The sequence below is a fragment of the Dasypus novemcinctus genome, chromosome 9, assembly GCF_030445035.2.
Source record: "Dasypus novemcinctus isolate mDasNov1 chromosome 9, mDasNov1.1.hap2, whole genome shotgun sequence".
Lineage (NCBI taxonomy): Eukaryota > Metazoa > Chordata > Mammalia > Cingulata > Dasypodidae > Dasypus > Dasypus novemcinctus.
The window spans coordinates 111,520,666-111,547,925 of record NC_080681.1 but is presented as its reverse complement, the minus strand read 5'-3'; the positions used below and the strand labels follow the sequence as shown (position 1 = coordinate 111,547,925).

General features: G+C 48.9%; 1 protein-coding gene across 2 annotated transcripts in view; it reads right to left on the bottom strand.

Annotated features, from left to right (window-relative positions):
* Positions 1-27,260, bottom strand: part of TCEA3 (transcription elongation factor A3) — a 36,122-nt gene that overhangs the window by 5,635 nt on the left and 3,227 nt on the right. The window contains exons 2-8 of one of the 2 annotated variants that reach the window (XM_058304136.2): positions 25,880-25,942; positions 25,125-25,230; positions 24,449-24,590; positions 17,160-17,222; positions 8,627-8,790; positions 8,419-8,474; positions 5,261-5,416 (exon numbers count right to left, since the gene is read on the bottom strand). In XM_058304136.2, coding sequence (XP_058160119.1) covers positions 5,261-5,416; positions 8,419-8,474; positions 8,627-8,790; positions 17,160-17,222; positions 24,449-24,590; positions 25,125-25,230; positions 25,880-25,942 — 750 coding nt within the window. The remainder of the gene's footprint in view (positions 1-5,260; positions 5,417-8,418; positions 8,475-8,626; positions 8,791-17,159; positions 17,223-24,448; positions 24,591-25,124; positions 25,231-25,879; positions 25,943-27,260) is intronic. The other variant, XM_071217671.1, reaches the window with a different exon arrangement.

Sequence of the window (27,260 nt, the reverse complement as noted above, 5' to 3'; positions counted from 1 at the left end):
TAGGTCCTCACTGACGACAGGAGACATGCCAACCCAGTACCCTATAATGAGTAAATAAACACATGCCAACCCAGTGCCCTATAATGAGTAAAAAGCAGTTTAGTTTAATTTGCGGGACTTTTCCAGAGCATAATGCATTCATTCATTCAAAAGTTATTGGATGCCAATTTACTGACTGCCTCTAACTGCAGTGGCATGCTGGTAAACTGGCTTTGGGGGTGGGGGAAGAGGGCCCCAATTTGCCAGTTTTCATGGTATCAATATCTCCCACCAAGGCCAATTTCAAGCTACTAAATGTGCTGTAATTGAGTGCAGGGTTGGGAACAGATGCCTATAATCAGCTCTCTTGAGCTGGAAGGAGCCAACTCCAGCACATCACTGCCTCTAAATCCTAAGAATCCAGATATGAGGACTGCTCATCTGGTAGGTTAACCAAACATTTACATAAAGTTGCAACATAGCATATGAAATATTAAAGCAAAGGTATGACAGATACAGACCATTATATATCTTGTCATAACTTAACAAAATTGTGTTAGAGAGAGTGTAAACTATAAGCCACGCTTAGTGGCAATGTTCCAAAATGTGTTCATCAATTGTAACAAATGTACCGCACTAATGAAGGATGTTGTTAATGTGGGAAAATGTGCGAGGGGTAGGGTGCTGGTCATATAGGAATCCCCTATATTTTTATGTAACCTTTATGTAATCTAATTATCGTCTTTAAAAAATAAAAAAGTATATTATACATACATTAAAAACAGCAAAGATATACAGGGTGCAGGGGAAAGTTAACTGCTTGTGGGAAGAGGTGGACCATAAAGGAGGTGACCTCTTGGCCAGTCTTGAAAAATACACAGGTGTTCCCAAGGGGAGATCGCATTCCAGACAAAGAGAACAGTCGAGTCAAAAGGTTGGAGGACAAGAACAGCATGTTTAGGGAAGGGTATTTGGGACGGCTTCAAGGTGAGGACGTGGGAGACACGGCTGGTGGTCAGATTGCAGAAGGAGGGTCTTGTATGCCAGACAAGAAATAGGGAACAGAAATCTCTCTCTACCCACCCACCCATCCGTTTACCTATCTCTGCCCTGCCTCATTCAAAATGAGGACGCATCAAAGACACATGGAGTAAGTAGGGTAATATGAAAAATAAGATAGAAAATGCGAGAAATAAGGGCGGGAGATCACACTGGACCTTCAAGTTGTGTACACTGTTAGAGCAGGACCCCAAATGTGAATTCAGTACATATTTGGTGAGCACTTGGGGGTGCCAGGCACCGTTCTTGAGGCTGGGTAAACAGACAAAATCCTCTGCCCACGGAGTGGACAGTCTTGGATGTCCACGCAATAGCTCTAACGGTTATCTTAGCCTCTACTTCATTCTGTGTACGTCTGGGTGAGGGAGGAGAAGAGAGGAGGAGGAAGAGTGAAGGACTCAGGTGGACCAGGGAAGAGACACAAAAGGGGAATCAGAGAGACCCCGGGATGCAGAGATGTCCATCCACACCCTCTCCGGCAGATTCCCCCCGACAGGAGCTCCTCATCTCTGAGCCACGGCACGGTGGCAGCCCAAATTCAGGATGCTATTTGTCCTTTTGGGGCAAAAATTGTCTTGTATTTCTTATAGAAATTTCCTGCTGGGGCAAAAGATGACCCGCAGAAGAAGGTCTCCTCGGCGTCCAATGCCTGGCTGCTGCCAGACAAGCTCCTTGCCCTGGAGTCCCCATGGGGTCCTGGGCTCGGTCCCCTCAAGTCTGGTCACCTCTTCTTGGGCGTGGGTCCATCACCTAGTTCTCCTGCCCTGTTCTAGTGAGCGGTCCTTGGATGGAGCCAGCATTTCTCCACGTGTCTGGCTTGGCTGGCTGCTTGGCTGGGACTTCTGGGGACTGTCTTTGTCCTGATGCAGATGCTCAGCTCTGCTCCAACCTCCAGCTGCCAGGAACTTTGGGGGTTTGGCTCAAATCTGTGTCTACACTCTCCTCTGGGTTCCCTTGGGTCTGGTTTCTCACCCTGTCTCTGGAATTGACTGTAAAACAGTCTCTTGTTATCATTTCCAGCACTATACACCCAAGGAGAAGCAGAGGGACCCCAGAGCCATAGAGTGAGGAACAGAGAGGTGGAAACACAGGTCTGGTTCCCATCAAAGTCACACCTTTGCCTCACAGGGAAGAAGAATATTCTATAAAGGCAAATTGCAATTTGTAACTCTGGGCATGATGCTGCTTAACTCAAAAACCAGATATTTTAAATTAAGCAGAAAGATAAAGCTGGTCCACCTGAACCAAGTTCTCATTTTATCCTGAAGCCAGGTCTCTCTCGTTTTGGGTATTTAAGGAAAACAGTGAACCCTCTCCTCAGAAAAATGTACAAAGACACACTACATACCTCATATACACACACCTCACACTACCCACTACACACCCCACACACTATCGATTACACACACGGTTACATACTCATCACATACATCACATGCATACCTACACACCCATACACTAAACACACATATCACATACACATTACACACACATACCCTGTGGTGGCTTAGATTTATGTACCCCAGCATCCAGGGAAGCAGAAGTGGCTCAAGCCACATGGGAGGTCCTGGTTCGGTTCCTGGTGCCTCCTGAAGGAGACGAGCAAGACAGCAAGCTGACGGGACGGGCTGGCGCGGGGAGCTGATGCAACAAGAGGACACAGCAAGGAAACACGCAGCAAAGCAGGGAGCTGAGGTGGCTCAAGCGACTGAGTGCCTCTCTCCCTCATGGGAGGTCCCAGGCTCAGTTCCTGGTGCCTCCTAAAGAGAAGACGAGCAGACACAGAGAGCACACAGCGAGCACAAAGCAAGGGGGGCAGGGGGAAATAAATAAATAAAATAAATCTTTTAAAAAATCGCTAATCCATTCCCGTGGGTGCATACCCATCGTAAATAGGAACTTTTGTTGAGGTTCATTCAGTTGAGGTGCGGCCCAGCTGCATCAGGATGAGTCTTACTTCTATGTGGAGGCTTCACAGAGAGGGCCACAGAGAGAGAAGCCATGGGGAGCATCCAGAAGCGGGAAAGTAACGGAATGCAGAAGAGAAAGAAAATACCACCACGTGCATTGCCATGTGACAGAAAAGCCAAGAGCCAAGGGTGACCGGCAGCCAGCCCCAAAGCACCGCCGTCTTTAGGGAAAAAGCGGCACCTTGCTGATGCCTCAGTTTTGGACTTCACCTACTCTCAAAATTGTGAGCCAATTCCCATTGTCTGAGCCAACCCATTGCATAATATTTGTTTTAGCTGTCAGGAAACTGAAACATACACCAAACACAATACAACACCTCTTTCACACACACCATAATATACACCACACATACACACTCCACTCACGCACTAAGCACACACATTCCACGTGCCAGCCACACCATCTTCACACCACACACCCACAAAGACTACACCACATACTCACTACACACACACACAGGGGCACATTTTTGCTAACAGTTTCAGAGGGTTCCAAGACACTGGAAGGCCACCCACAGACTCCAGGTCCCTCAGGCGTTTCCACTCCCCTTCTGAGCCGCTTCAGTTCTCCAAGCTCCCCTCTATCTCTGGGTGCTTGCGGGGAATTCTCTCAGTGCTGGCAGTAAAAAGCCACCCATATCCCAGGATATGCAAGAAGTCTGTCCAGGAGTAGGCTCTGAAATAAGCCCATCTGGGTTCAGATCCTTGTTTTATTATTTACTAGCTGTATGTGGCCTCAGTTTTTTCATCCCTAAAATGGGGATAATATTTCCTCTTTCACAGTATGGAGATGAGGACTACACAAAATGGTTGGTGAATGAGTCTGTTATATGCTAATTATGACTAATATTTATTGAGAGCCCCCCATAGATGAGAAAGACTTTACATATCTTAACCTTTGTAGCAGTTTGATATGGTTATGAATTCCAAAAATAGATATTGGATTATGTTTGTGATCTGATCTGTATTTGGGCTTGATTGAGTTATGATTGGGGCTTTGATTGGGTCATGTCCTTAGGTATGGCGAAGGACAGAGTTGAGCATTTTTGATGTTGGAGTTTTTTTGGTTTTTTTTGATGTTGGAGTTTTGATATTGCAGTTTGATGCTGAAGCTTTAAGCTGAAGCCTCAGGAAGAAGCACACAGAGGAAAGAGAAGCAAGCCCCAGGAAAGGAGGAACCCAGGAAGCCTGAACCCTTGCAGACGTCGGCAGCCATCTTGTTCCAACACGTGAAAATAGACTTTGGTGAGGGAAGTAAGTTACGCTTTATGGCCTGGTATTTGTAAGCTCCTGCCCCAAATAAATACCCTTTATGAAAATCAACCAATTTCTGGTATTTTGCATCAGCACCCCTTTAACTGACTAATACAAACTTCTAGATGCGTCACATATAGTAATTCACTTAATCCGTCATGAGATAGCCATCATTATTATCCCCATTTCATATCATATGGGAAAACAGAGACATGCTGAAGTTAAGTAACTTGTCCAAGATCACACAGCTAGTAAGTAGCAGAGGCAAGATTCAACTTCAGGCAATTTGCACAACTCCCAAGCTTCTAACCACTGCACGACACTGCCTCAAACAGATTCGTGTCCTTTTCCTTCCTATATAAGACTCTCACTGAGCACCCCCCCAGCCTGGCCAGTCCTTCCCTCTGGTGAATTCCCATGGTGGCTCTAATAAGGCGCTTCCCACCTCTGTATTCTACTTGCATGCAAATGTGCCCATCTCCCCATCCCCAACTGTACTCCCTGGAGAAAGGGACTCCTAATTCAAGTTTGGGCCCAGAGCTGGGTCCTGGGATACCGGACTGAAAAGGACAGACGAAGAGGCAGATAAATCAGTGAAAAGTGTGTGCCCTGGGGCCAGACATCTTGCCTCCTGGCCTCAACATTTTCTTCCTGTGTGCGACCGCACATCAGTCAACTCCTGCGTCTCAGTGTCCTCATCTGTAAAACGGGGATAACAAAGCTGTCTACTGTGTGGAGTGTTTATGAAGATAAAATCTGCAAATAAGCACTCAGTACAGCCTCAATACGGACCAGCTCTGCTCACTGAGGGTGCAGAAGCGCCGAGGGTCAGCCTCAGGGTGGGAGGCTCACTCAGCGGGCAGCTGCTGGGAGGCTGAGCTGGTTCTCACTACGAAAGCCCTCTGGCTCGTTGCCACTGCCTCCCAGCCACTGCGCCTCCCGACGAGGCAAAGCTGGAGGGGCCCGGCCGGCCCCCGCCCTCCGGCCGCAGTCCTCACCTCTGCTGTCATCTTGGCAATGAGCCTGGGGGAGATGGCCCCACTGAGCACGTTCCGCCGCAGGCCAGGGTTCCTGGGGTCCTTGAGATTGCTGATCCGGCTGCGCACGCGGTTCCGGTACTTCATGTCCGTGCCTTTGAGTTCCTGATAGATATGTGACACGGTCAAGGGCCAGCCAGACACTCACGGAAGGAGAGAGGAGGGTGGGGAGCCTCGCCCAGACACCCAAGGAGGCCCCAGGGCCACCTCTTCCCCTCCCTGGACTTCAACAGCGGTCAGGTACCTTTGTGGCCTCTGACTCCAAATGGGGATCTCACTTGGGCATCTGGGGTCAACCAAGTGTCAGGGACACGAAACGGCCTCTGGGGTGTGATCAGGTCCCGGCAAGGACCGTGGGGTCAGGGACCCCTGGGAACAGGCACCGTGGGTTTATCTGAGCTCTTCCTGGCTGTGTGACCTCAGGTGAGTTATACAACCTCTCTGTGCCTCAGTTTCCTTATTTGTAAAATAACTTATAAAATAGGAAATACCTATCTCACAGGCTTGCCATAAGGATTCAATGAGCTAAGACACGTCACCCACTAGCAAGGTGTCTGGAACACACTGTGTGCTCAACACTTAGGGGCTAAGATGATGACAATGACGAAGATAACGTCGAGCCCGGAAGGGCCCCTGGAGGTTGAGGCCAGCTGTCAGGCGCCTGTTCTGAGGGCGAGATAACACGAGGAAACACCGCTGTCTGGATACTTCAGCTGGCAACTCACGACACGCATCCTCACCTTTAAGGTTCTACCAAGTAAGAGGTCAGTGGAGCTTCGCTTAAGCTGGCGTTTCCGACCTCTGTGAGGACAAAGCCCCTTCCCTGCTTCCCCCTGAATACCTGTTAGCTTCCCATGGGACCCATTTTGGGAACACTGCAGGCCTTGCTCCAGGTCACAGAGCAAGTTCCCATAAAGCCGGAGGGGAAGCCAGGTCCCCTTCTCCCTCTGCAATGCTGTCTCCACGTGCTCAGCAGCAAGTCAGCCCTGGTCACCCACGCCTGAGCTCTGTGGCTGACACTGCATCCCAGACAGGTCTCCCCTGCCCCCGGCAGGCGTCTGTGCCTCCCACCCCTTCTCTGTCCTTTAGAGGAGCGCAGGGAACACAGCTACGTTTTCTCGTTTTCTCCATCTCCTGAGCCAGACAGAATCAGGAAAACGACGCTGTTGCTGGGAAAAAACGTATGCAACAAAAAGACTGAGGAATGTGGAAAAATGGAAACAGCTAACTTGTTAGATGTGGTGAGACGGGAGGCGGAATTATTTTTTTCGGTTACTGTTGTTGTAATGTTATTTGTGCAATGAAAATAAGAAAAGAATCTGCCTCAATACATTTGAAAGCCAAAACAGTGGTTTAAAAATCTGCAAGATTCCTGGAGGTGTGTGTATCTGCTTGACATGTGGGGACAGCCCAGGATTCCTGGAGGTGTGTGTGTCTGCGCGACGTGTGGGGACAGCCGGGCAGGCAGTACCTTCAGCAGCCTCCTCCTGCCTTCTCCATTTCCCCAGACTGTAGTGGACACCAGGCTGGGGGGACCCAGCCTGGCAGGTGCCTAGGTGTGCCCTGCGGCTGCCACGGTAGTCCGGGTTCACTCCCAAGAGGACACAGCATTCAAGCTCCCCAACGCCTCCCCCGGACCTCCCGCCACCTAAGAGCAAAGCGCTCCAGGCTTGATGCTGCCTCAATTTCTTCTCCCTCAGTGGAGGAGAATGAAGGGAGAGGGCGGGTGTGGACACTGGCACTGGATCGTTCCACCTTGTGTTCCAAACTGGGCTGAGGGTGGAAGGGACCTGCTCTGAGGGACTCTTGGTTCTGAGAAATGGAAGATGAAGCTCACGATAGTCCTGTCCCCATGTGCTCTGTGTTCCCGAGTTAATAGGAAATGATGAAAATGTACTTGTTGAGGAATTAGATGGCTCAAGACGGTTAATAAATAAACGAGGGGGGGAAACGGACTTTGGCCCAGTGGTTAGGGCGTCCGTCTACCATATGGGAGGTCCGCGGTTCAAACCCCGGGCCTCCTTGACCCGTGTGGAGCTGGCCATGCGCAGCGCTGATGCGCGCAAGGAGTGCCGTGTCACGCAAGGGTGTCCCCCGCGTGGGGGAGCCCCACGCGCAAGGAGTGCGCCCGTGAGGAAAAGCCGCCCAGCGTGAAAAGAAAGAGCAGCCTGCCCAGGAATGGCGCCGCCCACACTTCCCGTGCCGCTGACGACAACAGAAGCGGACAAAGAAACAAGACGCAGCAAATAGACACCAAGAACAGACAACCAGGGGAAGGGGGGAAATTAAATAAATAAATAAATCTTTAAAAAAAAAAAAAAAAAAAAAAAAAATAAACGAGGGGAAGGGGGAACTACCAGAAAGCGTGTTGGAGGATAGTAGGGTGGGCCTCAGGCAGGAGAATGAAGCCGGCAAGTGTGTCTCCTGCAGACTGGCCCTCCTCTCCATCTCTTCCACAGGGAGCTCCCTGGGTAGAATCCAAGGAAACCAAAACAGGTGCTCACACCTTGGTGCGACCTCACTTAGCCTCAGCTTCCCTGGGTATTCTGTCCCCCGCCCTCTCTTCCTCTTTATTTCTGACATGCAGAGCTTTGTCTCAAGTAAAAGAAATTCCACTCATTCATTCGGTGGGGGCACAGTGGAGAGAGGTTTTTTTCTCCAAGACAAGAATCTTCTTTTGCAATGGGCCCATCAGTCTAGTGTTTGCCTCCCCTGGCTACAGAAGGCTCCTTTTGGAGAGGAGGGTGGGGATTAGGGCTTGTTGGAAAGAACTCAGGACACGGAATCCAGAGATCGAGGTTTTCAGTCCATTTCTGACACCCAGAGATGTCCTCTCTGTGCCTCAGTGACCGCATCTGTAAAATGGGGTTAATCATGGAACCTGCCTTGTGGGGTTGCTCTCAACATCGAATGAGGTACTGCACATAAATAGATTACAAGAGGCCAGGGGTTGCAAAGCTGAAATGTCAGTGACAGTGAAGAGCTCTGGTTCAGGGGCAGGAAGGGGCTGGCCCCAGAGCCCTTTCCCTCCTCTCTCCCTGTCCTGGGTCCCAGGCACTGAGAAGACCTGTCACTACACTGTCCGGGCGTCCACAGCCCCAGCACAGCACGAGGATATGATCTTCAATTTCCGATGCCATCTTGTCACAGTTGACTCCATAGTCCTTGTAATCATCTAAAAGAGATTCAGGAAATGCAGGCATCACCCAGATATGACCTTTGCAGTGAGCCTCCCCGGACTGGGGACGGCTCCGGGACCATTCCCAGGTTGCCTCGCCTGCCCCCCCCCCCCGGAAGCCCTTCCCCTCCCCCATCCCGAGCTCTCACCTTCCGCCTTCAGGGCCGCCGACAGCATCTCCACGCACTTGTCCCGGACAGAGTCCCCCGTGAGATAGCAGGGAGCCAGGAGGCAGACAGAGGAGGCAAACGTGGGGGTCGAGGGGCTGCTGGGGGTTTTGGGGGTCTCCGCTTTTGAGGTGCTGCTGTTTGATCTGAGGATGGCAATCAGGGATAGACATTCTGATGTATTAAGTCCATAGAGCACTGAGCCCCCTTCTAGACTTCGCTATGGGTGACCTCCTTTAATCCTCTTGAGCCCCAGGAGGTAGGTGCTATTTTAGGAGCTCACCAAAGGCTGTCTCATTGAATCTCAGGACCATCCCGTGAAGTTGGTACTATTCTTAGCCCCACTTCAGAGATGCATTTTAGAGTGCAGTTTAGAGATGCATTTTAAATACCCGCATCAGGCCACACATCTGGTAACCAGTTAGAACCGGGAGTCAAACCCAAGCGGTCGAACTCGGGTGTGGTACCCCAGACTCTTAACTAGCCTTTGTGCCCCACTGGTTAGAGACCAGCGTAACAACAGCAATACCACAGTCCACTGTACCCCCTGCTAGCTGCTCTCTTTACACACGCGGCACATGCGCGCTCCTGTTTAGCCATTTATTCATTCATTCAGTAAATATTTATTAGGCACTTATTCTCCAGGCACTGTGTTAAGAACCAGGGGCAAAGCAGACAAGTCGAAAAAGCTCCCTCCCAGAGCTCAGGAATGAACAGCAATCACTGACCACCAATTCTGAGAGTTGCTTTTACCTCTTGCCAGGAACTGTGTCAGATATTCAAAGGACATTTTCAAATTTAATCCTCAGGGCAGTCCTAGGAGGTAGATACCCTCGTCATCTCCATTTATGGATGAGGGAGCCAACCTGGAGGGTTAAATAACTACCTACCGTTAAGTCACCGAGATTCGAACCCAGGCGTGTCTGGTTCTAATGCCTGCTCCCCTACCCGCCATGATATACTGCCAAACAGCAATCCCATTTTGGCTGTGATTTCTTTTTTTAAAAGACATAAATATATATGCATAGATGAACAGAAGATTGGAAGGATGATCATGTTAATAGTAATTCTCTTTCTGAGGTGGGATTATAGGTGGTTTTTTTCTTTTTTGGCTTATGTGATTTTAAAAAATCTTCTATGAAGAAGTCTTGCTTTCTTGTTTTTAACAGTTGACAATCACTGAGTGGCTGCGCTGTGCTGGTGGCTCAGCCTGGCTTCCTGTCTACCTTCTTGCCAAGGACCTGCCGGCAGAGCAAACAGGCAGAAACACCTGCAGAACCAGAACCAGGGTGATAAGCACCAGGGGCAGAGCTCAGAATGAAGCAAGGGACTGCCAAGAGGGCAGGGAGGACAAGAGGTGAAGGTGACTTTGGCCTTGGCCCAGAAGAGCAGTCCAAGTTTGTTCATCTGCTTGGACCTGCCTCCCTCCAGGAAAGATTTACTTTGGATTAGGAGGATGCATAAAACCTAGCAAGATGGAAATCAAAGAAGATCAAGAGACTTGAGAACACAAAACGGAACCACAAATATGGCTAAACCCTGCACAACATAAAACGGTCCAGCCATGTGTCTGACAAAGAAGGATTGCTTAAACTACGGTACATCCCTGCTATGGAATACTATGCGGTCGTTCAAAATGATGTTGAAGAACATGAAACGATTCAGGGAGAAGTCCATGTTGCTTGCCAAGTGAAAAAGAAGGTGACCAGACACTATGACCATTATGATCTCAATTTTCTTAAAATGTATATATGCAAATTTACAAAGAAAAGAGAAGAGGCTGGAAGACTATGCCCTAGAACGCAAACAGAAATGACACTTTGGAACTGGAATTGAAGTGTATTCTGCCTTTCTTTTGTTATTTATATTCACATTTTTAAGCATCCCTTATTTAATTACTTTTGTAGGCAGAAAAAAGATACAGATCAAGTCTAAAACCCAATATATCATAAAATACCCTAATAAACATGCAAGAGGTGAGATGCAAACTTGGCTCTTAGCTTTCTAGCAGTCATCAAGTAAAACAGTCCAAGGTTCAGCTCCAACTGTGGCTGGTCCTTTCAGGTCATGAAGGAACCGTGGCTGGTCCTTTCAGGTCATGAAGAGGATGCAGCACTATGCGATGCACCGCAGCATCCTGTGCTGGTCCCACAACCAGCATCACGGCGCTGTGCCTTCCCACATGGCTTAAGAAAGGGCAAAAGTGTCACGTTACAGCACTGTTGGGTCTGAGAAATATTGTAAGGATCAGGAGTCAGAGGGGGCGACTCGGAGGAAGGATGGAGAAATACATTCCTGGCAGAAATTCACGGAAGCTAGAACGTCGGTGGGTTTGCATACGCAATGTGGGGGGGCTCAGCGCAGCGGGAGTCCGAGGGGTGCAGCAGCTGGAGAGAAAGGATTTGGGCAAACTCTCGGGCTTATTAAGGACAATAATAACAAAAGCCACCACTTACCAGGGTTTGTTATTTCTTCCTCTGCCTAACCTGCGAGTCACACATTACTGGCTGCATTTTACAGATGAGGGAACGGAGCCTCCGGGAAGTGAAGTGACTCTGAGACGGTTGCCGCCTCCTTCCCTTTCAGAGAACTTACTGCACTTGGGGTGGAGGGAGGGGGGACGGGTGGGGCTCTGGCAGCCAGAAAGATGCCTGGGGTAGATCCTGCAGCTGCTTATCAAGTGCAATTTCCAGGCTCTGGATGTGCTTCTTCCATTGAGGGAGAATATGCTGAGTTTCTAACAAAGCCCCGTCAGGCCCAAGGAATCGTTTCTAGAAGTAAGGCTCAAAAACCTGTGGTGACAATATCTCACTGCAAATTCAATGTAGACTCTGCTGGTGACCGCCAGCCCTTGCTGTTCGGCCTGACCTTGGATCCCCTCTGGCACAACAGACACCCTTGGGCTACCCCGAGGTTCTTCAAAGGGTCTCTTTGCTGCCGTAGGGACCGGGGGAAGGAAGGGTGGGGGGTGGCCCAGGGAACCATGCCCTGCTCTTATCAGGTTTACATTTTAAATCCTAAACATTTTGTTCAAAGATATCTCTAGCTTTTTAATTTTTTTAAGGTAGTTTGAAACATACTGTTCTAGATTAATTTACCCTGGATTCTTTCCAACCCTGCCAGACAACTGGGTGGCCTGGCAGCAGGGCAGGGAGGTACAAAGTTGACACCCAGCTGGATCTGGCCTGGAGTCAGATTTCAGAGGGAGGGAACGTGTGGGTGACGGAAGGCTAGGGAGGGCATAAACTCACAGTCCGAGGGGCTGCCTGCAGTCAAAACAAAACCTTCTCTCACCCAACCCCTGTCTCACTTGCCAGGCCACATCAGTCACCGAGCTGGTCTCCCTGTCCCCTCTCACCCACGTCACAATCCATTTGCCTCACAGCAGCCAGAGGGAAGTCTAAAAAACGGAGACGATAGTGCCACAGCCCTACAACAGCTTCCATCATTCTCAGCAAGGTCACACCCTTCACCGTGGCCTTCAGGCCTCCCCACGTCTGATCCCAGCCTCCCCCTCGGACGGCATCTCATGCCACCCGCCTCCCCCCCAGTTCACCGAGTGCCCCCTCCACTGCTTCTCTCTGCCCTTTGAACACACTCATCACTCTCAGGGAGGTGCCTTGGCGCCGGCTGGTGGCCCCTCAAGGCCCCGGCTCCAGTTTTCCCGGGCCTGGTGTCTTTCCACCGTCAGGTCTCAGCTCAAGGGTCATGTTCTCAGAGAGGCCCCCCCACCTGAGGCAGACTGTCCCCACCTGTGACTCCCTAGCACAGCACCCAATTTCTTTCCTTTCTAGAACCTATCCACAGCTGTAATTAACTTGTTCATGTGTTTATAAATACTGTCTGCCTCCATCTCCAGATTATAGGTTCCAGGCTCCAGCCAGGAGGGAGCTCACAGGCTGGCTCCGCTGAATCAGTGCTGGAGGTAGGCGCTTGATAAACCTTTGTTACGTGAATGAAGGAATGATGAACTGTGGGAATCTCGGGGACCTCGACAGAGCTGAATTGGCAGGGGCAGGTCCTCTTTGGAAGGACGGTGGCCACGCTCCCAGGGCCAAGAGAGGGATCTCTAAGTCAGTGTCCACCAACTCCCATGACCTGAGCCCACCTATTCCCTGCCGCTGGGAGGAAGCCCCAGGTTCTTCGTGGTGCTGCCCCTCCCTGGCCTGTGCCCCTCACCACATCCCCAACATCTGGCACTCACCAGAAGGGAACGGCCGGAGGGGAGCCTGTAGCATGCCGTTTGGAGGGAGGCACAGCACAACAATAACAACAACAGCTGCCATTTTGGATGCCTACCCCGAGGAGGCTGATTTATTAAGAACCTAGGCACCAACCACAGATGGAAGAAAAAAGGTCCTCGCACTTTCTGTCTGGTTGTGGCAGGCAAGACTGAATGGGGAAACGTAGGATATTCTAAAAACATGGAGAAGGGAAAATAATCTTTACTGCAACCCAGAAATAAACTTGTAAACAGTGGGGTGGGGGGGAGAACCTAGACTTCAGAGCTGAACTCCCAGGTTCAAATTCTGACACCACCACTTTGTAGCTGTGTGACCTTAGACAAGTTCCTTAACCTCTCTGTGCCTCTGTTTTCTCACTTGTAAAATGGGGATAACAATAGTGCCCACCTTCAGGGTACTGATAGGATTAAAGCACCTAAGAGAATGCCAGGAACAAAGTATTAGGTAATTTTACATAGACTTCACATTGAGTGTATTATTACTAACCACACACATTTATTGAGTACGTATGTGGTCTGGGAACAGTGCTTAGTACTTCGTTACCTAATTTGCTCCTCTCAATGACCTTGAGAGAGGGTCATAATCGTTCTTGTTTTACAGATCAATACACTGAGGCTCAGAAAGCTGAACTGACTTTTCCAAGGTCATCCAGTCAGGCCATTTCAACGCATTTTACTGTGTCTCTAAAAGACAGACTGCTCTCCAGGGTCCCATTACCCAAGCTAGGTTAGGCTGCTTGGAGCATTTTCTCCCCACCTTCCCGGCAGGCACTACTCCACCCGGGGTCTCCTGAGCTTGGCACGGAGGTGGCTGGCAGGGTGGACATCGTGACTGGGTGGCATTTCAGGCAGCCAAGCTCATTTTGCTTTCAATGCAAAAGATTAGGAATGGTGCCAAACTGCAGACAAGGCATCTCTGGAGGGGGTGGGTGGGTGGTGGGACTGAATTTACCAAGAGCTTCCTTCCGACCCCCGGGTACGCCGGCACCAGCCTGTGGTCTGACAACACTAAGCCCTAGAAAATTTTCCCGCCCCAGGTCTGAGCAGGGGCACCTGGAGGCACGGCGCCCTGCTCCTGAGCGCCACCTAGAGAGAATTTCAGTTACTGCATCGATGCGCTCCGGGGAACAAGGAATTCTGACAGCCCGGTCCTAAAAGTGGCTGAAAGGCCCTAACTTTGTTTCCTTGTCACGGGAGTGCCCTTCATGGTCTGTTCCCCGGTACTTCAGCTACAGTTCCCTAAGTACCCTGCTCACTCAAACTACCCCACCTTTGGACGTGCCATTCCCTCTGCCGGGGGTGCCCTCTCCTGGCCTGTCTACCAGGGAAATGCCTATTCGTTTTTCCTTCCTCAGCTCAAATCTCTTCCTTGACTTCTCAAGTCAAGTTGCAGCATTCTTCTTGTGGTCCCATGGTGTGTTAAAGCCACTCCCCGTAAAAACAATCATCTTGGTGCCTGCCTCTGCACGGGTGGTAGTTCTTTGAGGGCAGAGAAAATGACCCTTAATCTTTGCACCAGGCACAGGGTGGGCTACAAATATGTTTTGCTTGGCATACTGTGTTTTAGAAAAAGTCGACTAAATTGCCAGTATTTAAAATTGGGAGTTTCATATGAAAATCCGTACGCCCAGCTTTCCCTGAAAAGTGGAAAGACATGGCACACCAGGCCTGCATTTCCCCGAAGTGACAATCAGCTGGGGCCGGGTAGCAGTTGCCCCTTTCATACGGGATACATATCCCCTACTTGCCGTGGTCTCCTCTCATTACCCAGGGTTTGCACATGCCCTTGACCCTGGAGGATGTTGAGTTTGCAAGGAGGTGCTCCACAAATGTGCTCGCCAGATGAATGAATGAATGAATGAATGAATGAATGAACAGAAGGCAAAGATGAAATACAAAGGGAAAGGGTGCAAGAAATGATCTGAGTAGTGGAGAGAGAGAACTAACAAGGCTGGCTTCTGTCCCTTCTGGCTGTGCACCCCCAATGCTAAAGCAGTAGGAAATGGCAAACTGCTGGAAAGAGAAACATTTGTACTTTGATTGACCTTCAGAAAAAAAAAAAGAACGTGTCTTCGGAGGGAGTAAGGAGGCTTCAAGCCCACGAAAGCAAAGTCAGGAGAGGGGTCTGGAGGTTTACCTTCTTCACAAATGTCAAATGTTTTCATTACAGCAGCAAACCCAGGACTGGATTAGTGGCCAGAGTTTCTCAGGGGGCCCTAGCAGCCTTTTGGGATAGGACAATCCTTCATGATGCCAGACTAACCTTCACATTCCAGGGCATTTAGTCCCTCTAGCCCTTGCCTACTAAATGCCAAGGGTGCCCCCCACAAGTCTTAGCGGCATTCAAAAATACCTTCACAAATTTCTAAACGCCCGCTGTGAGGACCACGGGTGTAGAACCAGGATGACAGTGGAGCCGCCATTCCCGGGCTTCACCCGTGGCAGGCATCACCAACTGACTGCGGAATTCTTTCCTTCAGAAGCAGGAGGCAGCAGGCAGCCTCAGGCTCCTCCTCCAAGGGCACTCCAGAGAGCCTCCACTCGTCAGCTGGAGCGGGCACTCAGGCTGCCATACTGGAGTTTGTACAAAAGAGCAGGCCTGTCAACCTCCCAGCCTGCTTAATCTGCACAGAGCTTTAAATGACCCAATTTTGGGGCCTCTTTTTCTCTTTCCAATAGCGGTCTGATTAGTACATTAGATCTAAAATCACCATGCAGTTCCCACACATACTCTGCTAGAAGCCAACACCTTTGTTTGTCTCACCAGGTCCCCCCAACATCCAAGGTCATGCCTGCCCCTAATCATTTGCCTTGATCCACTTCTAAGTCACTCCTGGACTTCCCTGCTCTCCCCTGGCCCTGCTTCTCCGCTCAGACCGCAAACCTCCTTCCTGGCCCACAGTCCACACTCACTCCTTTATCCACAAGCTCTCTTTGGTGATCTCATCTGGTCTTGTGGCTTCACGGGCCAGCTACACACTGAGTTTGAAATTTTTATTTCCAGCCAAGACGGTCTTCCTGAATTCCAGTCTCATATGACCCAACTGCTTATTCAACTTCTCCACCTGAATGACTAATACACACCTCAAATATCGCTCATATCCAAGCCTGAACTCTTTTGCCCAAGGCTTGATTGATACACAGCCTTCCCCACACCAGTTAATGGCAACTCCATCCTTGCAGATGTTCACGAGAAAAATCTCGGAGTCACCTTGGACTCCTTTTTTTCTCTCATACCCTATGTCCCACCTGTCAGGGAATACTATTGGCTCTACCTCCAAAACGTACCCAGAATTCACCAATTCTCCCCATCCCCACCGTCCTGATCCGAGCCAACACATCTTGCCTGGTCCCCCTGCTTCTGCCTCTGCCCCTACCACAGCCAGAGGGATCCAGTCTTGTGATTCTTCTGTCCAGCGCCCTCCAGTGGCTTCCAATTCATGCCAAGGCTCTCCTCAGTGTGGCCTCCACTGCCTCTCTGCTCTCATCTCCTCCTCTTCTCCCCCTTCACTCACTCTGCTCCAGCCACCTTGGCTGCCTTGTTCCTTGACTCTGCCAGGCACGTGCTCATCTCAAGGCCCCACTTGGAGGGCCCCCATACCTGCATGCCTCCCTCTCTCGCATCTTTCAAATTTTTGCTCCTTCCTCAATGAGGCTTTTCCTGACCATTCTGATGATCTCCCCATTTCCCCTCTCTGAGCTCTATTGTTTTTCAAAGTATGTGTCACCTTCTAAACCACTGAATAATTTATTTACTTATTATATATACTGTCTGTTGGCTCGCCTCAGCCCTGCTCCCACTAGAATGTAGGCCCCAAGAGAGCCGGGATTTTTGTCTCCTTTGTTCATGGCTGTATACCCAGCAACTAGAACCCCCAGCATCTAGAACAGCTCCTCGCACATGGTAAGTAAGCCCTCAATAAATATTTGATGAATGCATGACTTATGCTGCTTTGGTGTAGTCACCCCAACCAGTGCAACCCAAACACGGAGGTCCTCGTTCCAGGCACAGCTCTCATGACCTCTGTCCTCACTGCGTTCAACCTGACCTTGAGAAAGCTCCCCTGTCAGTGATGGGGCAACAGCTGCTGGTCAGCCACCCAGCGGAGGAGCCACAGCTCTGACTCAGCGGCCCCCTCAGGCTTACTGCACTGCCCTACAATTTAGAGGGGACATCACGCATGCGATTTCCTCCTGTCCCCTCCTCAGGCTCCCTCCATTAAATCAGAGAGGGATGCCAAAGGTCCTCTGGAAACCTCTGGCTTCCTTTACCTTTCCATCGATGGCCTTTTTGGAGAGGAGGCGGCAGAAGACTTGGAGTCCACAGAGTCTCTCCTGAAAGAAGAAAGATTGGGGATGAGACTCTCTTGCAGGCTGATGTCAGTACGGAGTGTTGAGAGTGAGCCGGGGAGAAAGCATCCTGGGGAGCGGCCGCTGGCCGAGGATGAGGGAGCCCACGTGGACTGCAGCTGCCTGGGAGATGCGGCCCCAGGCAGTGCCAGCTGATCACCTTCACCTGCCCTTCATCAAGATCAAGTCAAAAAGGGCAGGGAGGCCGGAGCGGTTGAGCACCTGCTTCCCACATGGGAGGTCCTGGGTTTGCTTCCTGGTGCCTCCTAAAACCACAAAAACGAACAACAAGCAAACAAACGAAAAAACCAACACAGGGGAGCCGATGTGGCTCAGTGGTTGAGTGCCAGCTTCCCATTCTTAGCTTCTGGGCAAGTTTTAGCTATTATAGTTAAGTCCACAGAGGCCGGAGTTCCTGGGATTACCTATTTTCACTGAGGGAGGCCAGCTTCAGCCTCCCCTGTAGGTATCTTAGGAGGGAGGGGGGAAGCATGTGAGCCCTGGAGATAGAAGAACTGGGTAAAAATGGCAAGTGAAAAAGCAGGGGACAAAATTGTACGCAAACTGCCTATAAGAAAACCAATGCCTAGAAGGAAAGAAAAGAAAACATGGAAAGAAAATACACCAAAATGCTAACAACAGTTGTTAGGGTGATGGGATTAGAGGTGAAAAAATTCTTTTCCATTTTCTGAAATACATGTAACTGTAATCTTTTTATGATATATATATATTTTCCTTTTATTGGTTTTATAAAATTTTTGTGTTTGCAATTCCCACTTCCCATCTCACTTACACAGCTCTCCTTTTTATTCCAGAGAACATATCACACTCCAACACACTTTAAAATTTACTTATTATATTTACTTTTCGACACACACATCACCACTACCCCCACATACATTCTGCAAGGGCAGAGTTTGGTGGGTTTTGTTCACTGTGGCAAACATTGTCAGTGCCAAGTCCAAATCTTGCTGGACACTCACCCTCCACATGCACTGGACTCAAGGGCTTCCTCCCGCTCCTGCCAGCTCCCCTGGGCAAGCTGGAGGGAGTTCTCCAGGCAGAAAGCTGAGCAGGCTGCAAGTGCTGGGCAGTGAACCACCCCAGGAGCAGCTCCAGGGGAACTGGTGGGAAACACCCTTGGGGAGTGTTGTCCACTGTCATCCCGAGTTCCCCAGCAGGATATAAGCTTTGGCTGTTCACAGGAGTAAGCTGCCCCTTCCCTTTCCTTTATCTGTTTCCTGAAATCCCTTGCACCTGAATTCTTGCCTTAGGGGCTGCTTCTGGGGGTAGTTATCCAAAGTGCAGAGAAGAGTGTCTGACACAGAAAGGGCACTCTGTAATTAATTGTTGCCGAATGCTGTGAGGTCAAAACAGTATGAAAATATAAAAAGAAAAAAAAATGTACAAAAAGAAACTTCCTGAGAGGTAGGCACTATTAAGTTTGGTGTCTTTCCTCTTTCCTTCCAGAGTTTTATCTACATGCACACAAACATATACAATATTTGTAATGGCATAAATGGAGGTGACAATTTGAGTTGTAATCCCAGCCCTGCCCTGGGGCAGGACATCCTCATCTGTCAAAGTGGGGAGAAGACCACCCCACGTTTGGGCCTGGCTGGGAAGAGGACAGTAGATCATTTATATGCCTAGAGCAGTTGCTAGCACAACGCTCTGTAATCCAAGGCAACTGATTTCTAGCGTGCCCCAAATGACCGTGTTTTACAGAATGTGCTTATGTCCCCACAGGATTGTCCAGCTCCACCTCTTCCTCCGGGTGGTCTGGGAGGCCCCAGGGGCTTTCCCTGCTTACCCTGCAGACTGGTTCCCAGAAGAGAGGAAGAAGGAGGAAGGGCCTACTTCACGTGCCCCCCACTCCCTCGCTGGGCCCTGGAAACGCCTCTGCAGGGCCCGTTGCCCTGCCCCTCAGGGACAGATAGGTGCAGGCAGGAGCTGGAAGCCAGAATTCCTGCACCAGGAGAGTGGAGAGAAGACAAGAGCTCCTGACCCAGACTCCTACCATTTTCTGGCCTTTCCTCATAGCTTTACTTTTTAGAACAAGCCAGAGATACTCTACTGTTATTGCAAATGATCGTTACGAAAACTATTCAGGAACAGGGAAAAACAAAAGGCTTAAAATACAATATGAAGATAAATAAACAGGAGTCAAAATATCTCCTACACTTTTGGAAAAATTATGGGTGTAAATGGACCAGAACTGGGAAGGAAAAGGGAAAACTTAAAATTTAAAAAGCCGCTTTATTTGCCCGGGGCGGCACAACTGCAGATAAATGTTTTTCATTCTTATTTCAAATTTCACTCCTCTGGTTATAATGTTTGTATGACAAATAATTATAAGTAAATAAGAAATTCACCAATTGAGCTGAAATAAAGGCGGCGGACTTGGCCCATGTGGAGCTGGCCCATGCGCAGTGCTGATGTGCGCAAGGAGTGCTGTGCCACGCAGGGGTGTCCCCCATGTAGGGGAGCCCCACACGCAAGGAGTGCGCCCGGTAAGGAGAGCCGCCCAGCGTGAAAGAAAGTGCAGCCTGCCCGGGAATGGTGCCACCCACACGGAGAGCTGACACAACAAGATGACGCAGCAAGAAGAAACACAGATTCCAATGCCGCTGAAAACAAAAGAAGCGGACAAAGAAGACGCAGCAAATAGACACGGAGAACAGACAACGGCGGGGGGGAGGGGAGGCGGAAATAAATTAATAAATAAATCTTTAAAAAAAAAATTGAGCTGAAATAGTACCCCTGCCAAACTCACTTCTCCCAGGAGGGTGGGGTGAAACCCTCCCCTCTCTGCTTGGTCACAGTGACAATGTCATTTCATAGCTCCATGGGCTGTGGGCTAGGAAAAGTAAGCTGACATTAACATTTCAATGTCCTGGGAAAACGCTCAAAATGTTACGTGTAAAATGCTGGCTACAAAATAGTATGTGTCGTGTGCTTCCAACTTTATCAAGAAACTATAAATGGATATATATATATATATCTATGTTCTTTAAAAACTAGAAAGATATACATGAAAATGTTAACTGGTTAGTTCTGCTATGTTCTTGTGTAAGATTTTCTAAACTTTTTACATTTTTTACTGTTGAAATAATATAGACATTAAAAGAGTTTACAAGATACTATACAGAGTATAGTTCCATTTTTATCAAAACAAATATTTTATGAATAGTGATACAGTGAAAAAAAGTCTAATAGGCGATATATATATCTACAGTTATAATTAATAATGGGTGATTTTAAATTTTCCTATTTATATTTTAAAAACTTTCTGCAAGGAACAAGTAATTGCCTGTGTAATAAAATAAATATAATACAAGGTAAGTTAAAACAATAAATATAATTACAATAATATATTACAGATAAAACATTATATTTTTAAGAAGTACTGATGTGATGTCCATTTCTCAGGCCATGGTGCTGAAGTTCAGGGACTAAGGGTGTGAGTTAGTGGTCCGGTTCAGCCCACAACCTAGCTCTCTGCCTTTTGCATTTTGTAGCTCTTGTCTCTTCTCCCACACCTGTTGTCCTTGTAGGCCTTTCAAAGAAATCCTTGCTGATCATTTAGTGGGGCTTGGGGAGGAAGCAAAAGGAAGCACCTGTGTTCAGGCTTTCATCTTCATCCGGAAGTCTACACTCCCTATTGTACAGCTTTGTCCCATATCCCATCTGACCTCTTCTCCCAATAGTTCAGTCTCTGTCCTTTCAATGGCATCTCATGACCTCTCCCCCATCCCGGTCCTTCTTTTGCCAGTGTGTTCGGAACCAAACAGGATGCTCTGGGTGGGGCCAGACCACCCAGAGCATGAAGGTTAGTCCACAGGGGACTGCTGTGGGGCCACTGGGTCTATTCATAAATGTGCTAGACACGGTGGAGAGGTGGAGAGGGCCAGGGGATCCCTGTCAGCCAGTCTTCTAGCCCCTTTGGGGAAACAAAATACACACAAAGAGTTCAATGTCGATTAGGATTTTTCCAAGTGGGATACAATCGCAAAATGGCCAAAATGTAAGGAACAGAACATAGAAAATGTTACAGAACCATTTGACAAGTATTATAAGTGCCTGGCAATTATAAATTCACATTTTAAAAAGCAGATTAGAGCAGCGGACTTGGCCCAGTGGTTAGGGTGTCCATCTACCATATGAGAGGTCCACAGTTCAAACCCCAGGCCTCCTTAACCGTGTGGAGCTGGCCCATGTGCAGTGCTGATGCGCGCAAGGAGTGCCCTGCCACGCAGGGGTGTCCCCGCGTAGGGGAGCCCCACATGCAAGGAGTGCACCCCGTAAGGAGAGCTGCCCAGTGCAGAAGAAAGTGCAGCCTGCTCAGGAATGGCGCCACACACACGGAGAGCTGACACAGCAAGATGACGCAACAAAAAGAAACACAGATTCCTGTGCCGCTGACAACAACAGAAGCGGACAAAGAAGACGCAGTAAATAAACACAAAGAACAGACAACCGGGGTGGGGGGAGGGGAGAGAAATAAATGAATGTGGCTCAAGCTGTTGAGCAACCTGCTTCTCACATGGGAGGTCCCAGGTTCGATTCCCAGTGCCTCCTGAAAAAAAACAAAAACAAATAACAAGCAAAACAAACCAAAAAAAACAACTCAGGAAAGTTGATGTGGCTCAGTGGTTGAGTGCCAACTGCCCACATATGAGGTCCCGGGTTCAATCCCAGACCCCAGTACTTTAAAAAGTCTCATTATTATTATTATTATTATTATTTAGGTACTGGGACCAGAGATTGAACCCGGGACTCATATGTGGGAGGCTGATACTCAACCACTGAGCCACACTGACTCCCCTGAGTTGGCTCCCCCGAGTTGGCTCCCTCATCTGCTTGCTCATTGTTTGGTTGGTTGTTTTCTTTAGGAGGCACTGGGAACCAAACCCGGGACCTCCCATGTGGGAGGCAGGCACTCAACTGCTTGAGCCACATCTGCTCCCTCATTATTTTTTATTTAAAAATTAATACATATTCATTGAAAAAAACTAGAAAGACAAAAATTAGCACACAAAAGGAAAAAAAAAAACACCTCTCTCTCAATCCTACCACCCAGAATTAATCACTATTAACTTTCTGGTGCATATTTGCCTGATCTTTTATCCTGTATGTACACACAGGATTCATTGGCTTAATTTTTATTAAAAAATGGTATCATAGTATTTATACTACACTGCACTACACTGGACTCAGCTTTTCCTGATATAAAGTAAACATTTTCTCATGCCATTAAATATTCTTCAGTCCTCTCATGCTTCTCAAAGGGGACCCTAAAGGCAATTTGGACATAAACAGTTCCTCAATGTGTGGGAATATCCCGTGCACTGAAGGATATTTTGCACTCCTGCCCCCACAGTTATTCTGAAAACCAAAAACAGGATTGTGAGATGGAGATCTGTCTTCTAGCTAGTCAAGCAGCACTCTTTTTAAAGCATCATTTCCTAAGATGTTTCCTATAGAACACTTATTTTATAGGATTATAATACACATTCACTATAAAAAGAATACTGAGGTCAAAAAGGTTTCAGAGAATGTCAGCAGAAAAATGTTTCAAACAGAACAACATATAATCTTTGTGCTTTAATCTGATTAATTCCTGAAGATGAATTCCTTGGAGTGGATATAATGGGTCAAAAGGTATGTACTTTTAAAAATGTAGCAGTTTGATACGGTTGTTAATTCCAAAAAATAGATATTGGATTATGTTTGTAATCTGGTCTGTACCTGGGCGTGACTGAGTTATGATTGGGGCTTAGACTGGGCCACGTCATTAGGGTGGGGACCCACCCTCGGTGGATGGGGACTCACAGATAAAAGGCATGGCAACAGACAGAGTTGGGGCTTTTAATGTTGGAGTTTGATGCTGAAGTCTTAAGCTGGAGCCCTGGGGAGAGACACAGAGCTGTTTGCCTGATAATCTACAGCTGACCTTGTGGAGAAAGGCAAAGGCTATAGAGGCTCATAGTCTACAGTTGACCTTGTGGAGAAACAGAGGAGCTGAGCCCAGAGGAACCCAGGAAGCCTGAACCCTCACAGGTGCCGGCAGCCATCTTGCTCCAACATGTGAAAATAGACTTTGGTGAGGGAAGTAATTTATGCTTTATGACCTGGTATCTGTAAGCTCCCACCCCAAATAAATACCCTTCATAAAAACCAACCAATTTCTGTTATTTTGCATCAGCACCCCTTTGGCTGACTAATGAAATCACTGATGGTAAGAGTTTTCAATCTTATGTAGTACCATCTATTAGATGAACATAGACAACAGAAGTAATTTGTCCAGTCACAGTGGAAATAAGTGGAACTTATTCCCTGATTCATACGTCCTTGAAGGCCTTCATGTGCCATGGTGGATAAGACCCTGGGCCCTATCTGAAAGCCCCCGATTTTGAGGGAAACCCTGACTGCAGCAGGCATGGGCAACACGCATGGAGTTGAGACAAGTTGTCCTGGGGGTCTGACAGATACTTCTTTGACTCCCACTCGAGCACATAATAGCTGTGTGATGGTGTCCCTGTCCCCTGACCTTCAGCTTCCTCATCCTCACTGCTAAATGGGAATGTTGGATCAAGAGGAAACGAAATGTTCTTCCTTCTCTATGAACGAGTGCCTAGTCCCATCACCAGCAACACTGCTTGTAGTGTAAATGACCACTGAGTGCAAATTATGTCTAGACAGGAAAGACAGTGAATGCCTATAAATGGTCGGTGGAAAACCACAGCTTTCAGCCTTCCCTGAGTGCAGTCAATGCTAACTAGACACTGCCCTTGCTGGGATTCTGGATGCTCTGTCCGTGGGACTGTTCAAAGATTTGGTTAGAACAAGGGACTTTGGGGGGTTCCCACCCATTGTGGTCTCATTTCTTCACACCAGGGCTGTCACCCACATAGGCCAGAGACGAGCCCTGGACCGCTATATGGCCTTCTACAGGAACTCTTGCTGATGAGAAATGCCTGAGGCTGCCCTTCCAGCATGTTATATTTCCTGTCCTTGCCAAGAATGACTCACCTGGAGCAAGTGAATCTACTGTCTGGTTGCACCAAAGAAGACCGCTAAGGGGGCACCGCAGGAGACAGTACCCACCCCACGGCGTTGTGAGCATGAAATGAAATAAAAGATGTAGAGCTGCCAGGAGAGGAGGTGACGAGCGTCAGTCTGCTTCTCTCCATATCAGAAAAATATACCTGTCTTTGGGCTCTTCTCGTTTTTTCCCTGGTGGAGAAAGGCCTGCCTCTGGCTTCCAATCTGAGCAATCATGTCCTTTTTCATTCTTCTTTGCTTTTTCTCTTTCCTCTCCTTTTTCTCCTTTGGGTGGTCCAGCAGAGTCTGAAAATAAAAGGGTGGGATTGTCCCTGCCTCAGAAGGACCCAACATGACTTTGGGGAAGAGGGAACAAAGGAAAGGGATTGGGACAGCAGCACAGTCTCCCAACTCACACACATGGAAATATACATTTACACACAGCTCCCCCATACACACAAATGCATACACTATATGCACATCTGTGTGCAAACACATTCACACATGGGGAGATAAATATACTTGCGTACACATCTATATACATATTCATATAGGTGTGTGTATACATAGACGCACTATATACAAGCATACAAGCATATAGACATACATATGTACATGTATATAAAAACTCACACGTCTACAAGTGCTCATGCTTATATACACAAACACACTGGCACTCCCCGTTAGCTAACTTCCTGATTTTGATCCAAGCTCACTTGTCGTCTATTAAGTCATTGAACAAACATCCACTGAGTGCGTGCTATGAGCCAGGCACAGTCCTGGATGCTGAGAATATATGGAGAGACATACATAGGCCCAAGTCAACCTCGCCCCTCTCACCCAGGAGCCGCTTCCAGTTTCTGATGAGGACTTTGGCCAAGGACACTACTTCCTTGTCTGAGCAGTGCTTGCGGACCCCGTTAACGGCCACTCCAATCCTGGTTGTCTGCGAAATGAGAAGGTTAGGGGCTGGCCTGGGGACAGGTGCACAGCACTGGCTCCCCCAAACAGCAGGCCCAGCCCTGCTCAACCACCCCTCACCCCTCACCCCTCCAAGCCCCAACCCTGACCCATGACTGAGGTGACAGCCCTGGTCCTATAACCGGGCCCTGGTGAAAAGCTGAGGGGGAGGCTGTGGCTGACAATCAGGACCCCTCCCCTTGCCCAGGTCCCTAGTGTCTTTGAGCCCAAGTTTTAACTTAGCCACAGATCCGGCTGCCACGGCTTGAGTCTGTGCTAATTTCTGAGGGTCAAGAGGCTTCTGGCAAAGTTTGGGGGCTAAATGGGCAATACAGGGAGGATCTAAAAACAGGGGGGACCTTCCCCTCTTTCTGGACCACTGGCCTCTTGGCTCCCACAGGCCTGGGGCCCTGGGAATTGGGATGTTCAGTCTTTCTCTGACACCTCGAGGGCCTGCCTTGGAAGGTGCCTGGCCTCCTGCTAGATGCCTCAGTGTCTCTCTAAGTGCCCACCCTCCGTGGTCTGCACCTCAAACTCCCCACTCCCTTCAGCTTCCCCTGCAACCAGGGTCTCTCCCTCCCCAACAAGGTGTCTCCCTGAGAGGCACAGCCCCCAAGCTCCCACCACCACCCCACCTGTAGGAGCTGGATGGACATCTGGCAGCTGTTCAGCTTCTTGAGAAGGTCGAGGGCCCCTTCCTGCGGGAGGCCACAAGGTGAGAACGGAGGCCCGTGGGCTCTGCTCTGGGCCCCAAGCCCTGATCCCTGTATGGACTTGGTGGGAGAGAAGGGGCAGGGGGCTGGGAGGGGACCACTCAAGCCAGAGACAGACAGACAGTGGTGGAAGCACAGGCAAGCAGAAGAAAGAAGGAGAGGGAAGGAAAAGAGTCCATCCCAGGCCTGCTCTCTAACCTCCTCTTCCACCACTGCCTGGGTTCAAACCCCTCCGAGTCAGGGGACAGCCCTAACTACTCCCAGCCCAGGCCACTGTTCCCACTGCTCCTTCCAGCAGGCATGTCCCCCCACCAAAAAAATAATTACTTCACAGTTTATTGCTGTTGCTGTGTGGTTGTACCCCCCCTTCCCTTCCCTTCCCAACAGGGTAAGGACTGTGGACATTTTTTTTTATACCCCTATTGAGGTATAATTGACCTACAATAAACTGTACACGTTGTAGAGTACAATTTGATGAGTTTTGACATCCCATGACCACAATCAAGATGAGTACATATCATTGTCCCCAAATATTTCCTGGTGCCCCTTTGTAATCCCTCCCTCCCATCTCCCCACCCCCAGGACCCGACAATCACTAATCTGCTGTTTGTCACTATAGATGAACTTGCATTTTTAAGGATTTTATATAAAGAGTACCATAGGGACTCTTTTTTTTGTGTGTGTGTGGGGGGTCTGGTTTCTCTTACTCAGTGTGATTATTTTGAGATTCATCCATGGTGCTGTGGGAATCCACAGTGTTATTTATTTTTTCCATAGTGTCTTTTCATTGCCGAATTGTTTTCCACTGTATGGCTATCCCACCATTTATTTTCCTGCTGATGGGACTTTTGGTAGTTTCCAGTTTGGGGCTACTACAAATAAAGCTGCTATGAACATTCAAGTACAAGGCTTTGTGGGGACATGTTTTCATTTCTCTTGGGAAAAGAGAACTATTTTCATCACTAAGATACTAAGACTTGGCACAGAGCTCAGGGCTCCCTTAGTGAATGAATGAATGAAGTAGGGTGCACAAGGTGGAAGGGAAAAAAGGAGGCTCAGATGCGTGAACCTGCTGAACAACCCCTGGCCCATGCCTGCCTTCTCCTGCCTCCTACTCCCTTCCTGGAAGCAGTCCCAAACTCCTTTCTGAGATGGATCCCCTGGGGAGCCCCCATTGACTGTCTTGCATGCCCCTTTCTCCTCGGCCCCCACTGCCCAGCACCAGCTGCTAGCCCCCTCCCTGCCAGGCTCCTGGACTATGTGCCAAGGGCTACCCTCAGCCAGTCCTCAGTATCCCTTAAAA